Genomic DNA, 22,329 nt, shown 5'->3' with positions numbered 1-22,329 from the left:
CACAAAACAATGTACAAGCTTAGCTTTGTCATGCCATTATAAATGAAGAATGAGCCACTTCAAAGAATAAAGGAATTAAGATTAACTTTAATTTGCTTATACTGATGAATTTGCAATTTTTAACATGCATATCAGAAAATAGAAGTTGGTGAGAAAATGTACAAGTAGTAGTAATATTCAAAATGGATGCAGCTGCAATGCAAAAGGCTAACATTGCCATGGCGCTAACAAGAGAGAAGTAGAGCCCATCTTGATCAAAGTGGCTCTTGGTACGTGTCTGGAATTTGTATCTGGTTGCAGATTTTATTGCAATCATTATAACAATTTCAAAGATGTCAGATGTTGATGGAGCACACTGTCACAAAACTCACACAGATGGAAGATTTGTTGCATTAGTAGCTACAGGTCATTCCACATCTGCCACCTGAACATGCTCAATAGATGACAATTCCCTTTCCTGTCAGTATGAAGTGATTTACCAGCTTGCCGTAATAGCATTTTTATTGGAAAAAGGCTGCACAAGAGATCATGCAACACTCAACTCTGAAGTCTGAAAAGATCAGTAGCAACTTTTGCAAGCTGTAATACCCAAATTACTACAATCTGCATGTCCTGTGGAACCATCTCTCCAATTTGTGGACTTACTATGGTGCAAATTAGATAATTTGTCATGAGACAGCATCTTGTAAAGCTGTAAAAATAATAAACATAAAATATATAATTTCCAAAAAGAAACATTACTGAAAATTTGACTCTCAAGTTATGTAAGTAAATTCTGAGTTGTGCATTCAGTGTAAAATGATCTAGTCAAATGTATAACAGGAGCCTTTCTCTCCCCACCTACCTCCCTGTTCCCCCTGCCATGGAACAATCTTTGTCCTCTCCTTCTAGAATGCTGCAGTGAAAAACAACCAGGCATTTAAGTCAGAAATGGAAATCGAAAATACTCCCACTCCTCCAAAGTAAAATGTTTCCTTTAAAATTGTGTTTAAACCATTCAGTGGATCACGCACAAAGTGTGGTCTTCCCAGCAAAAAGAACTGGGGGAAAGGGGGACAAAAAGCAACATTGGACAGGATGAATAACAGGTAGACACTCCACTTATACCTGTTTTTCGATCTTAAATGTTTTTGATTTTCACTCTCATGGACCCCTTCCAAATATTTATAGCTTGCATTGTTTACACTTGGCCTGGGGAAGGACAAAAAGTCTGCACTCTCAAATGAAATGACCCAGTAACCTCACTGTGGTATGGAGACTCATTATGGAGTTCAGTTACACAGTATGGGAACTTGGTGAGGTGAAAATCTTTGATCCTACATGGGTACAACACAACTACACAAGGTTCTCTGGGACAGAATTTATGCCTGGTTTCGTGCCATGTGAATGGACGTAAAGAAAGTGCATTACATCAGACGTCTCTATAAAGTATTCATGAATGAAAATACAGTATTGGAATATACTGATTTTGCCTCTCAGCCACAAGGTGTAGGCGCAAATCCTGACATTCAATGCAGATCTAAACAAGTGCTACCTTTCTGATAATCTATTGAAATGAAACTCAGATAATTCTCTGGAGTTAAAAGACTCCAAAGCACAATTTTGAGAGGACTGGGTCAGATACCCTACTATCCTGACCAACACTTATTCCTTACTCAACATTACAAAAACAGATTATCAGACATTATCACAGTGCTATTTCTGTGAACTTGCTTGCTGTGATCAAGTTGCCATGTTTCCTATATTACACTGATGACTACACTTCAGAAGAATTTCATTGGCTTACAATACCTTAGGATGTCCTCCAAAGGAAGTGAAAGCTGCTACATGAATGCAAGTCCTTTTATCTTTTGCAAGCTGTCCACCAACCCCTCAAAAAAATCCACAAGTGCATATTAGGATTCAGCAGGTTAGAACTCTTAATTTTCTTGGTAATGATACTTTAATGACTTAACCTACTACGCAGACAACTACAAATTAAGATCTAACCACAAATTTGTTTACTTTTAGACCAGTCTAGACAATGTAAAAAGTTATAATTTAAAAATGAAAACTGCCATATTACAGGTGACTGATAGGTAATTCCTGATTAAAATCTCCACTGCTTATACCCATATCACTGAAAGTCATTCCTTCACTAGCCTTGACATATCAATGAAACAATGTGACGCTGAGTTCTATTGCATACCCATGACATTTTGCTTTGAAAATTGTAATTGTATTTTTTCTTATAATTTAGTTAAGTCAGAACAAACCAGGATTTTAAAGGAATCAGTTTGTTTTAATCAGAGGCATAACATTCGGTTTTCTATTGTTTCTTACTGGTTTAGGATGTAGAACTCCATCTGAAAGAAATTAGGTTATTTCAGTTTTGATGCAAATGCTCTATCCTTGCTTGAGCAGTATCAATGACACTTTAATCTAAGAGGGTAAGAGACAGGATGTAGCAGCAATTTTAACCTGGTTTTAGGTGGCATGCTGCTAAATCAGTCCAGAAGACTAACTGGCTAATGGACTATTCCATCCCTGCTGTCTTTATTATAGTCTGCTCTTCAGATCAGTCAGCAAGGTGAGTGGAGCCCACGTACATAATTGCTTCCAATCAGTACTTGAGTGCTAAACCTGCAGGTGTCTGTAAGTTCAAATAATGGTAGTTAGAACCAAAACTGTATGTTAAAACCAGGCTTTGAAATAGATATGTCTTATTAGTAGAGCACCCATTTAATGATTGTTTTCATCTCTTCAACTAAATAACAGAGGAGTTATAATAAATTATGAGCAAAGCATGCATGGGAAAATATTTTATTAAATAGCTTGCATCATTTTAATGTTTTCATTTTGAAGATACTGTTCAATTGTACATTTGTTCATCTTCTGTAAAAATAATTCATAATTTAAACTCAAAATAAAGTTCTGTTAGTTTAACATTCTTCATTTGGAAAGAGAACCCAAGAAGTGCAACAAATAATTCCGTTATTTGCCTCTGTACATTAACCTGGATGTACTTTTGAAAGTCTGTCTAGTTATCAAGACAGATAAGGATATACCTAAAGGTAATGGAATCACATATAAAGTTAACCTCAGATTAAAAAAACAAATTGTCCAGAGAAAGAACCTGAAAACAGAGAATGAAAATAGAAACAATCTAAAACATCATCAAATCTTTATTTGCTGATCAGGAATACAAATACATTTCTGAATATTTCCAGTGTATCTGTGTCAACAGCATGAGGTATGAACTCAAAAGGGAAACAGTCACATTGTGATGTACGATTACCTATTTTATGATAACTGGTTCCAAACAAAACTTTCCAACATTTTCCTTCCCAATTTCTCAAAGTTAAGCAGTTGTGCATTTCTTAAAGAATGGTACAATGATGAAGCAAGGAATTCTAGTTTGAAAATGTTAGGATTGTGTATTCAAAGATACTTGTACACTCCTTAAGTACAGCTTGAATAGAATAGAGAATAGTAAATTATGAACAATATAGAATAATTGCAACCATCTGCAGCCTTGGTATTCACCAGTTCACTGCAGTAAACAACTTGCACTGTAGATTCATGATTTTATGGAATACAAGTGTGTTATTCTCTGACAGCTATTAATTTAAAGCAGAATCGACTGACATATTTTGAATTTTGGGACCTTCCCTAGTTTTTTCTTGATCAGTACTTTAATACTGATGTAAACAAATTTATTTTGAGGAATTAATACTAGGGTTAGAACAATATTCTTGAAAAATCCAGGCATAGATCTCCATATTAAAAAGAGTCCAGCAATGCAAAAGAAAATGGCCTCTTGAGGTACAATATAATAAAAAAGGCAATGACAATTTTAATATTAGGTACCTAGTCTTGAACTTTTTTTGCAAAACAATAACTAAAAAGACATCCCTGAAATGAAATAAGATTGAAAAAGGAAAAAATTCAATTTAACATATCTTTAAGATATCTTTATTAGTCACATGTACATCGAAACACACAGTGAAATACATCTTTTTTGCATAGTGTTCTAACAGAATAGTGACAGCTTTGAACAATATAGAATATACAGTGCATGGTCAAAACAGTTTTTTTCTGATTTTGTTTAGGCTCCTTAGACCAATTGCTGTGACTGAAAAAATGGCTGCGAAAATGGGATAGAGATAAGAGCAAAGAAACAAGAAATACTTCTGGATCAAGAGCTTGCTGGACTAGTTAAAGGAAAATTATATGCAGGCAGACCAATATTATCCATGTGTAAATAAATACTCTGCTGGATATGTAGCCATGGGATGGATCCATTAAATTCAAGTTTCTTTTGACAAATATGATGTTTTACTTTGGAGTAACTAGTTGGTTAAAGGAAACAATGCAGATGTTGAATTTTATATATAAAAAAACAAGGCATAAAGAAGACCAGCAGCACAAATATAAATTGACAGAATTTTGACTGCATCAGAGAGATCTGGGGATAAATCATCCTGGAAAAATGAAGCCTTGTTAATAATGCAAGTGATTATTCCTGCACAAATACATGGAAGTTCAGAGGATGAAGAGATATGATGCCAGTTATAAAGACCTCAAACTTGGTAGTTGCTTTATGACACCCAGTCCTTTGCTTCACATGAAGCCTCCTTGTTAGCTTTAAGAATTTACTAGATTTTCATACTAATTTCCTATTAAATTTATTGCAAAAGATCTGGGCTTATTATTAATAATGTAGCCAACAATTGAACAATCTGACAAATTTTGATGTAATATCAAATCAATATCTGCAGTCCAGCAGGGGAATAATTTAAATATTTTGTTCTCAATCCTGCATTACATGAATTGTTCTCAGATTCTTTTTAAATTTTAAAATTATTATAATTCTTCCTACCTCATCTTTTTCTTTTTCTCAGTTCAATCCTTCTTTCCCTCTCTTTATTCCATAGAGCTTCTCATCCAAATAGTTCCTCTCTTTCTTTCCCAATCCTTATTCTCAAAATTGATAATTTGTTAGTCCCAATGCCTAGTTGTCCTTGCCATGCCATTATTATATTGCACTCCCAGAGTAGAAATTGGATTGCTGGGATCATCCTAGACATGACAGGCAAAATGGCTTCCTTCTAGGTCAAAATAAAAGATTCATAGAATCATACAGCATGGAAACAGGCCCTTCGGCCCAACTTGTTCACGCCGACTGTTATACCCAGCGAGCTAGTTCCATCTGCCTGCTAGCCCTCTGAACCTCTCCTATCCATGTAGTTATCTAAATGTAAAAATAATATTAAATATAGAGTTTTTTTATCTAAAGATAGGAAAATGTCTAACTAATATTGCACAATACAAGATGTGGCACAATAGAGACACAAGAGGGACTGCAGAAGGGTCTCAACTCGAAATGTCGACTGTTCATTTCTCTCCATAGATGCTGCCTGACCTGCTGAGTTCATCCAGTATTTACGTATGTGGCACAATAGAATGTTTTAGTCTAGGTCTCAGTGCAGTTGTCATTTTTGCTCTAGATATCAATTTGCTGATAGCGGATACAAAGGAATTGAAAAGAGCATGAAAACACTATGGCACAGCAAGGTGGCGGAGTCCATTTAAATTAATTTAAAGTTTACGATAATACATTTCGGGAGTTTAAAGGAGAGATGTTTAAAGGACAGATGTTTAAAGGACAGATGTTGAAGGTTATCAATGAACAGAGAGACCTAAATATTCAAATATATAATGTGAGCCTTAAACCACAACGGCAACTTTGTTTTTACTCATTTATGAGTTGTGGTCATCAGTAGCAGAGTCAATATATAATTCCCTAAATCACAGGTAATCAGCAGATAAAGCAATTAAAGTAAAGCCAACAGCATTTTGTCTTTTATAAACCAGCTGAGAAAATTAATTTCTGCTAATTAAAAATATTTGGCATAAAATCTACAATCAGTATTGGTGACTATAAAAGCTCATCTAGCTCATTAACATAATTTAGGAAAGAAATTCTGCTGCCCTTTCCCAGTCTATATATGACTCCATATCAAAAACAGTGGGTTTTGACTCAGTCTCTCAGTTCTATCTAAACAATTAGGTACTGTGGGAGTATCTTAAACACATAGACGTCAGTAGTTCAACAAAGTGGTTCACCATCATCTTCTCAAAGACAATAAAGAACAAGCAATAAATATTGACTCTGCTACTGATGACCACAACTCATAAATGAGTGAAAACAAAGTTGCCATTATGGTTTAAGGCTCACATTGACATGGCACTGCCAACTGTTCAATGATTTGATATCTGCTCCCTGCACTTTAAACTGTTACTATATTGTAACCGAACACCTATTCAAGAGTCTTGACCTACTTAAATCCAAAAAAAAATTAATACCTATTCAAAAATATCAGTGGATTAATGGTCTTTCTCTGGAGGTCAATAAAGTTGAAGAATGTGTGTAGTTTGGTCATCTTACTTAAGAAATGATTTACCACCATTGGAGGCAGTCCAGAAAATTCACTAGGCAATCCGCAAACAGAAACTGCACATGGGAATTGGAGTGTCCCAGCTTCACAGTTTATCAAAACCAATTGAAATAATGATTAGGTCACAATACTATAAATCACTTCCAGGTATGTGGATGTCCTACACTTTGTGATGAGTGAGATTAGGTTGCAGGCTGTAAATTGAAGCAAAGGATTCAGCAGCTTAAATATAAAGCATGGAAAGCCAGCTCTTTTGACTAGATTCCTTATGTCCAACTATCACTTTTCCATCCTTTTTCTTCATGTAATCCATCTGATTCCATCAATTTCAACAAACCTTCTGCTATTCTGCATGCGAACAGACCATTGACTTTTGCAGATATTGTGTTAAAAAAAATTAAAAGATCTAACATTTTTATAAGCACATAGCAAATAAATATATTTAATGTAAAGTTACAGAATGGGATGTGGTGTATTTGAGTTACTTTGTAAAGAAAAGGCTAGCGGTACTCACCTGGGTGCACCTCCTGTGGCCTTCGCACCAAGTTAGAATCTCATCATTCTGCAAAACAAAATTAATTTATCAATTTTCTAATTATCTCCTGAAAAAAATGCAATCTGACAAAACAGCTAGCATTTAAAAAATATTCAACAATATTAAACTTTTGCAGCAAATGCATTCTTAGTTATGTTTACATATATGCAAACACTGAAGTAAATCATGGAAATTTTTTAATGAGAATAAAAAAAAACTGGTCTCCCACATTGCTTCATCATGTGGTTTCAAAAAAAGGTTCTAGGTTTATGGTGGTGCATGTGATTCCTCATCGAACCAGCGCAAGGTCAACTGCATTTAGATTGTGATTTTCTTGTTGTGTCCAAATCAGAAACTCTACCACTATTAAACCATGGTTACACTGCATAAATATTTCACTGGATATATAGTGGTTTGGGACTATAAGAAGCCACAAACTACATAACTACCAATCTTTTTCTTCATGTCATATCATCAGTTTTTATTTGTATTGATCTTTAAATGTCCCAAGGTGCTTCACAGAGGCATCATCAAACAAAATTTGACACTGCTTCTTTAAATTCTTTTTTTCTCATTTTAAAATGATCCTTATAACTTATCTCTTGACCAAGCTTTTATGGAAATGACCTTGTTTGCTGGTGCTGTCCATGAGGGCTTAAACTGGAATGGCAGGAGGAAGGGAACTTAAGCAGAGAGTCAGAGGAAGAGGAAATAAAGAGTGAAATGAAATACAAAAAAGAAGCAAAACCGGAAGGCAGAGAAAACAAGAGCAAGAGGCAAATAGGGCGAAAAACAGCTAAGAGACTTGATAATATTAAAGAGACATGTTCCTCATTGGCACTGGTCCTCAATGTGTGGATAATTCACAATAAGGCAGATGCATTAACAGCACAAACATACACGGTTATGATATTGTTGCTAATATAGAAACATGGCTATTGGGGACTAAGGATGAGAACTGAACATTCATGGGTATTGAATATTTAGATAGGATGTGTAAAAAGGATGTGGAGTGGTGTTGTTAGAAAAGGAGAAAATCACTGTGATGGTGAGGATGGATATTGGCTCCAAATATTATAATGTGGAATCTGTATGGGGGGAGTAAAGAAACCCAAGAGCAGAAAACTTTGGTGGGGATTGTCTGCAGGTCCTTAAACAGTAGTGGTTATATAGGGGTGGAACTAAACAGGAAATTAGATTCGCATGCAAGATGAGCGCACTGTAATCATGGGTGATTTTAATCTATCTGTAGATTGATCAAACCAAATTGTGGAGGAGGAGTTACTGGAGTGTGTACATGATTTTGCTTATTTTATACCAACAAGTTGAGGAACTGACTAGACAACAAAGTATCTTATCTGGGTATTGTGCAACAACGAAGCAATAATGGACATAGGGAGAAGAAAGGAACAGGGTACTAAATCAGATGATCAGCCATGATCGTGCTGAGCGGTGCAGCAGACTTGAAGGGCCGAATGGCTACTCCTGCTCCTACTTTCTATATTTCTTAGAGATGCTTCTCTGGAATATATTGGAATATCCATACCTAGAGCATGACAAAGGCATAGCTGAGGGTTTAAGCAGCAGAGAAGCTGAGGCAGGGGTAGATTTGAGTAATGTTACAGAGATGGAAATAGATGGCAATAGTAAAGGCACAAATAAGTGGCCTAAATCCATCATGTTGTTGTACATAGCGCTGAGGTTCAGTCTCAGGGAGTTGTCAGAAAAAGGGATAGATTCATTGACTATGGTTTCTACTGGGACAATGACTTTTAGTTAGTTGGAGAAAATTTTGCTCATCCAGAATGTTGGGGAGTTTGTAGTTAGGTAGATTTGTGTGTTCGTATACATGTACAATCGATGCTGTGTTTTCATATGACTATGTTGAGGGGAAGTGTACAGATGATAAATAGTGGTTCAAGTAGAATCTTGGAGAAACATCAGAGAAGCTAGAAGTGATCACATTAGCATACAACATACAACTCTGGCTACAACTGGATAGATGCAGACAGACAGGAAAAAAAAGTGAGTGTGGTCTCACTCAATCAGATGATAGTGGAGTGTCACTGGAGTAAATTGGAGTGGTTAGTTGGGTTAGAGGCTGCAGGCAGGTCCAGAACTTTGAGGGGGAACAGATTAACCTTTGTCACTCTGACACAGAATATCATTTATGACTCTGATAAGAACCTGTTTTGGGACAATGGCAGCAGCAAAAACCAGATTCAAATGGTGTATTTGGGCGGCCACAGCATATTCAGGGAGTCATGAGAGAAAAAAAGTAATTACAAATGTGGTGGTATTTTTAAAATAACAGTATGACAACTTTGTATTTGTACAATAACCTTGCCCAGGCTTCCATGACTTTCACTAAAAATTCATCCATGTATCAATACATGCAGAATCAGTTTGACTTTACAACAGCAGATGGACCCAACAATGAGATCAGCACATTCAATTCACAACTGGCTGTTAAGGATTGGTGCAAAAAGGAAGTTTAAAGATCTATGATTCCTTTGGTAATTTGAGATTGGATGCATGATGATATCATAAATGAAAACAATGTATTTAACATAAGCTTCAACACAAGAATCGAAAGATGGCAATCTGCAATCCATCTCTTGGATGATTTTCCAAATGCACACAGCTACCTTTAACTAATACTATAATTTTAGTATTCTGGTAACAAAATTTGGTTGCAATTTGCTTGTGATTTGACATACTTTGTTTCATTTTAACAGGAACAAAGTGCAAAATCTTCAAACAACATGGCTGTAATGAGTACCACATCCAAGGCTGAAGAGCTGAGGCTTACAGAAGATTTCAGACCACAGAGCATTAGACGAAGTCCACAGCCCCGAGGGAGGAATTTATTTGAATCCCCAAAGATGAATAGTAATTGTGAAATGAGTTCCTCAATCAGAGCATTGACAGTTTCTTTCTTGAAGCTAATCCTTTTGATCTGATAATTAAGGCTAGCCCACCAAAGTACTACTGATGTTTCCACTTTAAACCTTGATTGCTTAAACTATTGGTACCACTTAGTAAGTTAGTATGTTTCATATGTGACATAGTTTTAAGCTGACCAGACTTAAAAAGTATGATTGTTCAGGTATATGCTATTAAAGGTTATGCATTGATGTTGTTAAGATGATGAGGCCAATTTCCCAGCAAATCACCCAATTTCTGGCAGTAGCAGGGTGGTCCAGATTGGGCAATAGAGTGGGGAGCTGTTCCACCAGCTCTTCAGCATCTGCCATCAACTCCAGAATGTTGTCCTGAAAATGACTGCATATGTTGAAAACGTTTGGCACTGTTCATTCTTCTATACCAGAGAATTAAGACTAGGCTTGCTATGCTCATAAGACAGTCCTCACATCAGAAAGCAACCTACTGAATCTTCATTGCTCACCTTCCATGGTGAGGTCTGAGGTCTGATAATTTGATTCAAGGAGAATACTTTATCAGGACATTGGGAACGCCACCTGCTCTTCAAGGTAGGCAAAAAAATGAGTTCCCAATTCTGATTACATTGTGGCTTTTTATTAAGTGTGGCTCACAGGCTATAGACATAAACAAGATATGAGGCAGCTCCCATACCCCCTTCAAGGCAGAATAATATGCTGATAATTCAACTTGTTAAGATTTTAGAAGACACTGGAGTTGTTGCTAAAGAGTAACTGAAGACAAATATGGACTACCAAGCTATTGCCAGAAATAGGGTGAATTGCAAGAAAATTTACCTCAATATTTTGACAACTTGGATGCTTAGCCTTCAATACCACCTCATGTACCTGAACAATCATATTTTTTAAGTCTAGTCAGCTTAAAACTATGTCATAAATGAAACATATTAACTTATGCTGAGCATAGGTACGTAGGTTTAAAGGCAGGCAAGGGAAAAATGCTCCCTACCAGTAGCTGACTGAAGGATGTTGGAAAGATAGACAATGAACGTTACTGAAGAGAATCAGTGCTGTAAGTAGACAATCCATGCATTCCTGAAAATGGCCATCCTTGTAGAGAAACACTTTGGCCTTTCAGAGAAATTGGTGCTGCGGGATTTGAAAAAGAGGATAAGAGAGCAATTTTGTGTCACTGAGGCTAAAAATTCAAATGGAAAACTTAGCTCCAGAGACATTTCATGCCAATTTGATTCAAATTCATATTAGAATACATATTTCTTATTTCTGTCCTCAGTAAAAAAAAAATTCTGCTGTGCATAAACCCCACATTAATTGATCATGAGCAATTACAGAAACAAAAACACAAACATTTCCTTGGAGAAAAGGTCAGAAAGTTAGTCCTCAAAGACACAGTTTAATAATTAGAGTCATATATGCCGGCCATCAAGCGCCCATTGATACTAATCCTATTTTCTTATCCTCACATTCCCATCAATTTTGCTAGATCATACCACTCACCTACACTAGAGGCAATTTACAGTGGCCAAGTAAACCACCAATGCACACATCTTTGGGATCTGGGTAAAAATCCCTGAAGAATCCCATGATCAGTGGGTGAATGTGCAAACTCCACAGAGACAGCATCAGGGGTCCAGACTGAACACTGGCAGCAGGAGCTGTGAGACACTATGCTGCCCAAATACTGCTGGAGTTGGTTACATATTCACTTATACCTCACTATAATGAATGCATACCTGTTATGATCTCTATGATACCTTGTTTTCATGACAGCTTCACAATAAATTTTACTTTTCAGCAATACGTACCTGCACTTGAAGGATTTCCCAATCACATAGTGCATACATGTATCACTTTCTCGTCAAGCAAAGACTGTAAGGCATTTCCTATATGCTACACCATTTATATTTTGATTAGATTTATGATGTTAGAAGGTGACACCATAGTTTTCTCACTATGTCTGCAGTGCTTGCTACAACCTTAAATTCCAGTGGAATCAGAAACTTATTAAATACCTGTAAAGCTTTCAGCTTTAATCCAACAGGAACTAAATGTTTCAGATATAAGCTATTAGAGTAGAACCATAAGCTGGTTACAAATAATAAAGGGAAAAAATGATGGAAATTTGATACAAAAATGAAAATTCTATAAATAAAATGAAGAGCAGTCAGCATCAGTAATAAAGCAGGAATCAGAATGGTTTTACTCTGATGAGGTTACGTGCTAGAAATATGATAAGATGTTCTTCTCTTGATTGATGCCGACCATTCTCCGTACATTTCCAATATTTCTACATTTATTAAACTTAGTGATGACCAGTTTTTAAAAATAAAATCCTAGTTACTGTTCAGTAAATTAATTTTCAGTACAGTTTTGTTCAGTGCAACAAAAAGATGCATTTTCTGTACTACACTAACAATAATTAAAATATCCAATGGCACCATATTATTTACCTGGTTGTATGTTTTTGTATCTTAATTACCTTTGTTGAAAGCACCTACATCATGTTGCAGCAGGAGAAAAATAATTCAGCAACATGCACACTTTTTGCCCTCCACTTAAAAGAGATCTTCAGAACAAACCAGATTGAAGCATTCATCAAGTTGATTCTCTTGACGATATAAGACACTTAATTCCAAGTGAATTTCCTTCCTTTGCTACATCTATTCACCATTTTCAAACTATATTCTGTTGTTCTGACTGGTGATATCCCAATCTCAATGTTAATTTGTTAACTCCCATCTCTTCACATTTTCCTCACCTTAGAATTATTATTTTGTTAACCCTAATCCCCACCCACTTTTTCCCTTATAACTCCATTACATGCACTAACTTCCACTGAGAAGGGTTCTGATGATCCCCGTTCAATACTATTGGGTAGTCAAATACTTATTTCCCTTTCTTTCCATTGGGCTATGCCTTCCCCTGCACCAGCACCATATTTCCTACCCCCAATCTCCCATCATCCAAACAAATCACATACTGTCACATATTTTCATCACCTATGTTTAGCTCACTCACACAAGTGGAAGTCAGGAGATCAACAAAACTGGAGATATACCTGATCATGTTATCACTAGTCATTTTTACCTATATTTTACACCTGTAGTTCAGCAAATTGTGAGGAATGATGATTTAAAATAGTATTTTTACATACTGCCAAAAGTTTTCCTGTACTCTTAGTTTAAAAAGCAATGATTCTGTGAGCTTCCATTTTTAAAACATATGGGCTAAATGACCCCGATTGAGTTCGAGTTTAATATTAAAGGCAGACAATATTCTACAAAAAATGTTTTTACGAAAAGTTACATTTAAAATTTGAGAAGATTAGTCTAATTACTGTTTCTAACTATTATGGGAAAGGGTAAACTTAACAGGATCTTATGCACCACTAACTGCTTTAATCACAGGAAATACTCCAAAGGATTAAAGAATCCCCTCTGTCATTGCACCAGCTTGAAATACCAAAGCTCCAAAAGTTATAATGATATAGGATACAAAGCTTTGAGATTATTGTTTCATTTAATAATGAAATCATAAATATCTAAAGAAAGCATCCTCTAAAAAGTACAGGGGTCAATTTAAGCTGAACAGGGGAAGCTTACTTCCTCTGTGGCATAATTAACACATTGCACCTTCACAACAGCATGGGTCGAATTTCTCCATGTGCCCTCTCTTCCTCAGCTAATTTGACGTTATCTTATCAGGAATCAAAGTGCAATCATTGAAGGGGCTTGGACTCCATTAATTATAGGAGTGAGATCTAGTACACTTTGCCACCGGGCTTGCAAACTGTGCCCAACCCAAGTTAACCTTTTCAGTACAAGGGTGGCAGAGGACACATGTGAAAAACTATTTAGGCTTCAACAAACAGTGATTCTTTAACCAAAATTAGATTTCGAACAGTAGGAATGAGACTTAATGTGACTTAGCAACTCAAAGGCAGTGAACATAATGAAGTAGCAGCATTTAGAGAAATGGATAGGGGAAACAGATGCTAGGCCATGGATGAATAGATTAGAAAGCAGAACCAAATGCTTGCTCAAAACAATGGGTTTAGAATAGGTTTCCATAGGTGCAAAATAAAGCAGAACACCCTGCCTAAGGTTCAAATTTGAAGGAGTGGAGCCACTGTGTTAAAGGCTCTGGCAAGTATGAGGAGGAAAGCAGGAAAGGGAAATGCGCCAAAGAGCTGAGGATTGAAGAGAACCAGAGCAAATATAAAGCTGCAGAGATTTCACATCTCTAAGTTTTATAGAAATGATTAAAAACTAACAGGACTCTTATGCTACTTTTTGATATTGCAACAAGATGGAATTTTTTGGCAGTTTATGTTAAAAAAAAGATTCCAATCACTTACTAAATACTACTAAGTCATATTCACCATCATATAAAACAAATGTACATTAAGGTCCTGAACTGGTGTAATTTAAATATTCTGTATTTTGATGCAATTTGGTTCCTTGTTTGCGTGTATTTGAAATGTAATTGGTAAATACGTTGAAGCCAACAGGTTGATTTTGCAAAATGGTACTAGTTTTCCAAACCCCTGTAATTTATTCAGTGCATAAGGCCTGCTGCATAGAGTGCTTGGCTTCTTCCATATACATGATAAGAGACTTGATAGTTAGGGGGACTGACAGGAGATTCTGTGGCCACAAGTGTGACTCCAGGATGGTATGTTGTCTCCCGGGTGCCAGAGTCAAGGATGTCTCCATGCGGTTGCAGAACATTCTCAAGGGGGAGGGTGAGAAGCCAAAGGTTGTACACATTGCTACCAATGACATACATAGAAAAAGGGATGAGGTCCTGTAGTGTGAATATAGGGAGTTAGGCAGAAGGCTAAAAAGCAGGACCTTCAAGGGTTGTAATCTCTGAATTATTCCTGGTGCCATGAATGCATGGCTGAGGAGCTGGTTCTAAAGGAAGGATTCAGATTCTTGGATCATTGGGATCTCTTCTGGGGCAGAGGCGACCTGCACAAGAGGGACAGGTTGCACCTGAACTGGAGGGGGACCAATATCCTGGCAGGTAGATTTGCTAGATTTGTTAGAGCTGCTTGGGAGGGTTTAGACTCATCTGGCAGGGGGTGAGATCCAATGTAGAGTGTGGCAGATAAGAAAATTGAGGCAAATATAAAAGTTAAAGCATGCACATCCAGTAGGCAGTATAAGCAGGGGCAAGACAGGGAGGGAGGAATATCTGACTGCATTTATTTTAAAGCATGAAGCCTTTCAGGTAAAGCAGATGAGTTCCGGACATGAATAGGCACATGGGATAGTGATGGTGTAGCTATTACGGAAACATAGTTGAGGGATGGGCAGGCTTGGGAGCTCCAGGGTACAGATGGTGCAGGCGTGATCCAGGTGGAGATAATAGAGGAAGGGGAATTGCGTTTTTGATTAGGGAGAACATCACAGCCGTACTTAGAGAGGATATTCCTGGGGAAAAGTCCAGTGAGGCTACATGGGTAGAACTTAGGAATAAGAAGGGGTTGATCACTTTGATGGGGTTGTACTATTGGACCCCCCAACAGTCGGCAGGAAATAGAGGAGCAATATATAGGAAAGTCGCCAGATAGTTGTAGGAAATAACAGGGTTTAATAGTAGACGATCTTAACTTCCCGAATATTGACTGGGACTGCCATAGTGCTAAGCGATTAGATGGGGCAGGATTTGTTAAGTGTGTCCTGGAAAGTTTTCTCAAGCAGCATGTAGATGGCCCTACTACAGAAGGGGCAACACTTGACCTCCTCTTGGGAAACGAGGCTGATGTGTCAGTGGGGAGTACTTTGGGACAGTGATCATCCTATTAGTTTTAAAATAGTAATGGGAAAAAGTAGCACTGGTCCGCAAGTTAAGTCCTGAGACAATTTTGATGACAGTAGACAGGAACTTGCAGAGGGAGATTGTGGTGAAGGGTTGTCTGGCAAGTCCGAGGCTTTTAAAACCGAGATAGGGAGAGTTCAGTGCCAGCATGTTCCTGTTAGAGTGAAGGGAAAGGCTGGCAGGATTAGGGAACCCTGGCTGATGAGAGATATTGAAGTTCTGGCCAGCGTAAAGAAGAAGGTATATATCAAGTATAGACAGCTAGGATCAAGCGAATCTCTTAAGGAATACAAGGATCTAGGAGTCCAGTTAAGAAGGGAATCAAGTGCTCAAAAAGGGGACGTGAGATATCTGTGGTAGATTGGATAAAGATGAATCATGATAGATTTTATAAGTATATCACAAACAAAAGGGTAATTAGGGAGACAATAGGTCCCCAAAAGGATCAGTGTGGTAGTCTATGTGTGGAGCTAGTCTATGTGTGGAGACATGTGAGATAAGTGAGGTTTTAAATACAGGAAGGTCATGGAAGCTAGGGAATTCAGGGAATAGAATAGTGATGCCCTGAAACATATCGATACAAGAGGAGGTGGATAAGTCCCAGAACCTGTCTAGTATGCCTGTTATTTCATGTTTTTAAGATTGAAAATAGGATGTTGTGGGAAGCAAGGGAAGAAATTGCTGGGGCCCTGGCAGGGACTTTTGTATTTTAGCTATGGGTGAGGTACTAGAATAGTGGAGGGTGGCGATTGTTGAGCCTTTATTTAAGAAGAGCTGTCAGGACAAGCCAGGAAACTACTGGTCGGTGAGCTTAACATTAGTGGTGGATATGTTACTGGAGGGGATTCTGAGAGACAGGCTCGATCTCCATTTGGAAAGGCAAGGAGAGATTAGGGATAGTCAGCATGACTTTGTGTGTGGGAAATCGTATCTCATGAACCAGACCGAATTTTTTTGAAGAGGTGACCAAGAGGATTGACAAGGGCAGGGCAGTGTCTACATGGACCTTAGCCAGGCTTTTGACTAGGTCCCACACGGTAGACTGGTCCAGAAGGCTGCCATACTAGAAAAAGGATGTGATTAAACTAGAGAGAGTGAAAAAAAGACTCATAAGGATGTTGCTAGGATTGGAGAGGTTGAGTTATGAGAAAAGACCAGATAGATTAAGAATGCTTTCCCTGGGCTGAAGGAAACTGAAAGATGACCTTATAGAGGTTTATAAAATCATAAGGGGCATAGATAAGGCAGACGATGACAGTCTTTTTCCCAGGGTGGGGGCAGGCTAAAACTAGAAAGCACAGGTTTAAGGTGAGATGGGAAAGATTAAAGGGAGGCAAGTTTTTTCAGAGATTGGTGGGTATATGGAATCAGCTGCCAGAGGAAGTGGTGGAGGTGGGTATAAAGACCTTTAGGTAGCTACATGGATAGGAAAGGTTTTGAGGGATATGGGTCAAACGCATGCAGATGGCACATTGGTTGGCATGGATGAGTTGGGCCAAACAGCCTGTTTTCATGCTATGTAACTCAATGATCTCAGGCATCATTTCAGCCATGTGGACTGCACTGGGTGTGTCAGCACTGCTGTATTGCACGTTGAGATTTAATTCAAGGCAAATGGTTTGCTTAGACAGGTTTTCAGGATACATAATTCTGAACCCGACTAACATTTTACTGAAAATTGCTAATGTTCTGAGATTAAATCCAGCCTTTTCAATTGGAATAATAAGGAAAATATATTCTATATTTTCAATTTTAAATTAAAAACATGAAATAACAGGCATAGTATGCTGTCAGGTTTTGTCTCATGATGCTTCTATGTCCTTCTCCTTGGTGAATACCTTTAGTGGCTTCCTGCAATTGATCACTCTGAGGCCCTGTATTCCTACAGCTATCCTGTGAAAGGCTCAGGCATCAGATGCTGGATCCTGAGGCCTTGCAGCCCCCACCCCAACCCCCACCAAATTTGGTGAGTATCAACCAGGTGGGTATTTTACTACCTTTCTTTAACTCTCCCAGGAACTTTCGATTGCAGTATCTAGTATTTAAAGTAGAAAGTCTCTTGCGTAACCAGTACTCTAAATGGGAATAACAGCCCTGAGTCCAAGGGTATGGCAGGAGAACTCAGACCGGGTGAGTGCTCCTGTAATAAATGGGAAATCAGGGAGATTTCCAGTGTTTCAGAAAACCATGTGTGCAGGAGGTGTGCGCAGTTACAGCTCCTGATTGACCACACTGCACAGCTGCAGCAGCACACAATGACCATACCGAGCAGGGTTTTGACCCGAAACATCAACGATTCCTTTCTTCCCACAGACGCTGCTCGAACTGCTGAGTTCCTCCGGCAGATTGTTTGTTGCTCCAGTTTCCAGCAGTCTCTTGTGTTTCCATGACCATATCACACCCTATCTCACCACCACCTCTCAATTTCGATCTCCCCTCTCCCAATCACGACCCCAACACCCCTGCAAATAACAACTGTAACCTCTCTCCTGACAGTTTAACTGAACGCTTGAAGTGCTGAACCTCTCCAACTGACATCCTGATACTCCCCCCACCCCCTTTCTTGGATCGTTCTCTACTGCAATATTCGCTGCCCCCCATACTCCCAATACTTCCAAGACCCATAATTTGTTTTCTACTGTTCAAGCTGCAAGGAAGAAAGGCTTTTGAGCATTTTAGAAGTGTAAGGCTTATTCTATTGTACAATGCACCTTGGACCTCATGTGCAATAGAGTGTTGTATTGGAAGGTCCTTATACAAAACATGCATTGACCTGCTCTACATTGCACGTTTAACATGCCTTTCCTGGCACAGCAGGATTTCTAAGTCATGCTTGTGCAAATTCAAGATAGCTTTTTCAGGCTAAACTTCATATGGATCCTTACAAATAACTTGACTTCAGTGAAGCACAAATCCACCCAAGTAAATAGAATGGACCTGCATGCCATGGCACATCAATGAGCTCATAATTTGAATGAGCATGATACCGAGGAAAATAAATTTTAAGCTAATCTTTGTGAGTTCACATAAAAAGACTGCACATACTAGCAGTTTAAAAAAATGTGTTCCCATTGCCAGAGGTAGTTAATATCTTTATCTTGTTGACCTTCCTAATATTTTAAAATAATCCTTTTAACATATCAAATACCAGTCACAAAAGTGATTTGTTCAGTTGAATCGTTATGACTCCCTTCACATGATTGATCCTAACTGAGAAGGATTTGGGCAGACCTCCTGTGACCTTTCCCTATCATTACTACACTTTTTAATTATTGTACCTCTGCTGGAGCATGTAGCTGCATACTTTTTGAACAATGTTCGTGTGATGATTTTAACAGAGGAAATTATATTATCATCAGTTGCACAGAGGAATTTATGATATCATTCATCAATTACAACTCCTTACTTGCAAGATCAAGTTTCATCAGCATTAATTTTTTTGAAAGACTCATATTTCTGCCCTTGAAGTGGATACTATAGGAGGGGAACATGATTGAATAAACAGATGAGTTGGATTCCATGTGTTCAATGCCAGATACATAGGTGTTCTTTGCCCTCCTGCTGCAACAATGTCCTGTGGATCTGTGTTGCAGTTCAGCATACTCATTTATCAGGAGAGTGAGATTCAAATGGCTGTGTGACTTTCAAAACATATGCAGTCAAGTGACAGCAACTTCATTACGTCTCTTGACTTCTTTAGATAGGGAAAAGTTACAAAAACTGGTGGATCACCTGTATGATGAGAGAAAGCATTAAGGTATTTGGTCAGGATTTCTTTTTAAGATGTATACCCAGAAATAGTTGAGATTTGGACTCATACAGGGAAAAAAAGAGGAAAAATGTCCAACTGCCCACCAAGTCCATGACTATCAAGCACCCACTTACACTAACCCTGCACTAATTCTGTTTTATTCTTTCCACTTTCCCATCAACTCCCCCCAGATTCTACCCCACAGGCAATTTACAGTGCCAATTAACCTACCAACTTGCACATCTTTGGGATGTTGGAGGAAACCAGAGCACCTGTGAGGTGGCAGCTCTACTAGTTACACAGCTGTGCTGTCCCAGTTGCAGAAAGTGCCTCATGCCCAGAAATTTGAGCAATTTAGAAGAGTACAACAAATATTTGGGGTCATAGCTTCATGCAAGATGTTTGCTATACTAACTCAAAGAAGCTTGAAATAATTTGAACAAGGTGATTGGTTTACTTTTCATTGTATTGTTAACCAGTGCAAGTTGCATATCTGTTATTTGTAGTTTCTTGAATTGCACAAATGTTTTAATTCCTGCATATTATGTGCAGATAGGCAATCACTGCCAAATAGCAAAAGTGCAACATAGAAATTGATGTAGATGTGGTGGATGACAAAAGTAATGCTCAGCTGTGGCAGACTGCGTCCATTAGGTATATATATTTCATTATATTAGTAGATAATACCCAGAAATAATTAGTGTAGATAACGAATCATAGAAAGGTCCATTTGATTTTTGGAGTCCATGCCAGTTTTCTACAAAAATGCAGAAACCTATCCTTGCCTTTTTCTTCCAGGTACTGATCCAATTCTTTTTTCAAAGCCACAAATGAACTTGCCTCCAACAGCCTGATACCAACCAATTACTGGCTAACAATTTTTTCCTCAAGTATTTTAACAGAAAAGATAGGAAGTGACAACATAGATTTAATGGCAGAATTCCAAAGAGTAAGCAGGGATAGAGGGATTTTGTAGACCATGCAAATGAACCTTAATAAATGTGGATGGTCATACATGTGGAAAGACCACAATTAGAGTAGTGCACCCAGTTTTGATCACTACATTTTAAGAAGAATGTTAAAGTCCTTGTGATGGTGTAGAGGAGATTTGCTCGATCTATTCCAAGGATGAGGGACTTTGGCTCAAAGATTATGCTGGAGAAGCTGAAATGTCCTTGCAGCAAAGGATATTGAGGAGACATTTGTTAGAAGTGTACAATATTTATGGTTCATGGTTTATTATTGTCACGTACTGAGGTACAGTGAAAAATTTGTCTTGCCTACCGTTCATACAGATCAATTCATTAGACAGTGCATTAAGGTAGTACAGGGTAAAAATACAGAATGCAGAATAATGTGTCAGAGCTACAGAGCAAGTGCAGTGAAGATAGACAATAAGGTGCAAGATCATAACGAGGTAGATTGTGAGGTCAAGAAGATATGTGCTTTCAGGCTTTTGTATATTCTACCCAACAAGAGAGGAGAGGAGAGAGAATGTCCAGGGTGGGTGGGGTCTTTGATCATGACAGACTTAGATAAAGTGGACAAAGAAACTATTTTCATTAGTTTATGGCATAAGGATTAGGGGTTAAATTTAAGATTTGAGTAGGAGATATATATGGGTGGATGTGAGAAAGAACTTTTTGTTTTACACAGAGAGTGGATAATAGCCTGCAACTCACTGTCTATGAAGGTAGAGGAACTGAAGAATGACTTCAACAAAAATTGGATAGGGATGAAGCAGCATTGAAGTGAACTTATATTTCTTACCAATTTAGTTGTGTAGATGTCTTACTGGTACAGCTACATCACAAACATGCCATTAACCACTTGTATACTTGCATGTTGTACTGGCACATCCTGGCTTACTTTCACCTCTGGCATGAGGGAAATAAACAACAGGATAGAGCTGAAGAATGTGACGGACTTTATTGCTCTATGGTGAGCTGGCACAGTCTTGATGCATCAAATAGCTTCCCTCTGTACTGTAAAAACTTTGTGACTCTGTGTCGTCTTCAGTTCTTTTGCTATTACCTTAAATTTATGCCCTCTGATTTTCAGCCCTTTCACCATTTGGAAGAGATTCTCCCTATATAGACTCCATATTATTTTTAACATCTCCTCTCAACCTTTTCTGTTTTAAGAACAATCACAACATCTCTGTCATTCCCTGCTACTTCAGTGTCTCATACCTAGAACCATTTCAGTAAATCTTTTCTGTACCTCTCAAAGGCATTAACATCCTCAATAAGCGCAGCAACCAGAATGGAAGGAGTACTTTAGTTGAACCAGCATTTAAAAAAAGGTTCACATAACTTCCTCACTTTGATTATCTGTAACTCCTCTAATGCCCAGGATCTCAAATACTTTTTTGTTAACCACTCTCTCAATTCCACCTTCAAGAATGTCTCGTGTAAAAAAACTGCTTCAGAATAGGTGGAGTATATGTAAATTTTTTTGGTTAATTATGTCATTGTATTGCACAGTTTTATTGTTAATCATGTCTTGCATCAGGAAGATATTAACTTTCAGAAAAGTGCCACTGTGGAAAACTTATGGATGTATCTAATCATAGTAAATTTAATAGTTACCTATAGTGGAGGTGATACCGCACATTAGGTATACGCTATTGTTTCCCTCATCACAAAATATCTTTACTTCTTAAGGGGAATGTAAATCTTGACATCCACAATTCAAAACTGGACCCCGTGCAATCACTGGCATTTAAATAGTGTCTTTAATATAATGAAATTTCCCATGATACTTAATTGTTAAAATATCAAAATTTGACACTGTCCAAGATATACTGGAAGAGATGATGCAAAGACTGGTAAAAGTTAGGTGTGTCTTAAT

At 37.8% G+C, this 22,329-nt stretch overlaps 1 protein-coding gene across 1 annotated transcript in view; it reads right to left on the bottom strand.

The window, feature by feature from the left end:
- The window catches only part of anos1b (anosmin 1b), a 104,032-nt gene that overhangs the window by 66,490 nt on the left and 15,213 nt on the right, over positions 1–22,329 (bottom strand). Inside the window, exon 2 of the mRNA XM_052018629.1 lies at positions 6,955–7,002. Within this exon, the coding sequence (XP_051874589.1) occupies positions 6,955–7,002 (48 nt within the window). The remainder of the gene's footprint in view (positions 1–6,954; positions 7,003–22,329) is intronic.

Source organism: Pristis pectinata, chromosome 6, assembly GCF_009764475.1.
Source record: "Pristis pectinata isolate sPriPec2 chromosome 6, sPriPec2.1.pri, whole genome shotgun sequence".
In the NCBI taxonomy this organism is placed as follows: Eukaryota; Metazoa; Chordata; class Chondrichthyes; order Rhinopristiformes; family Pristidae; genus Pristis; species Pristis pectinata.
This window is presented reverse-complemented; position numbering and strand designations above follow the sequence as displayed.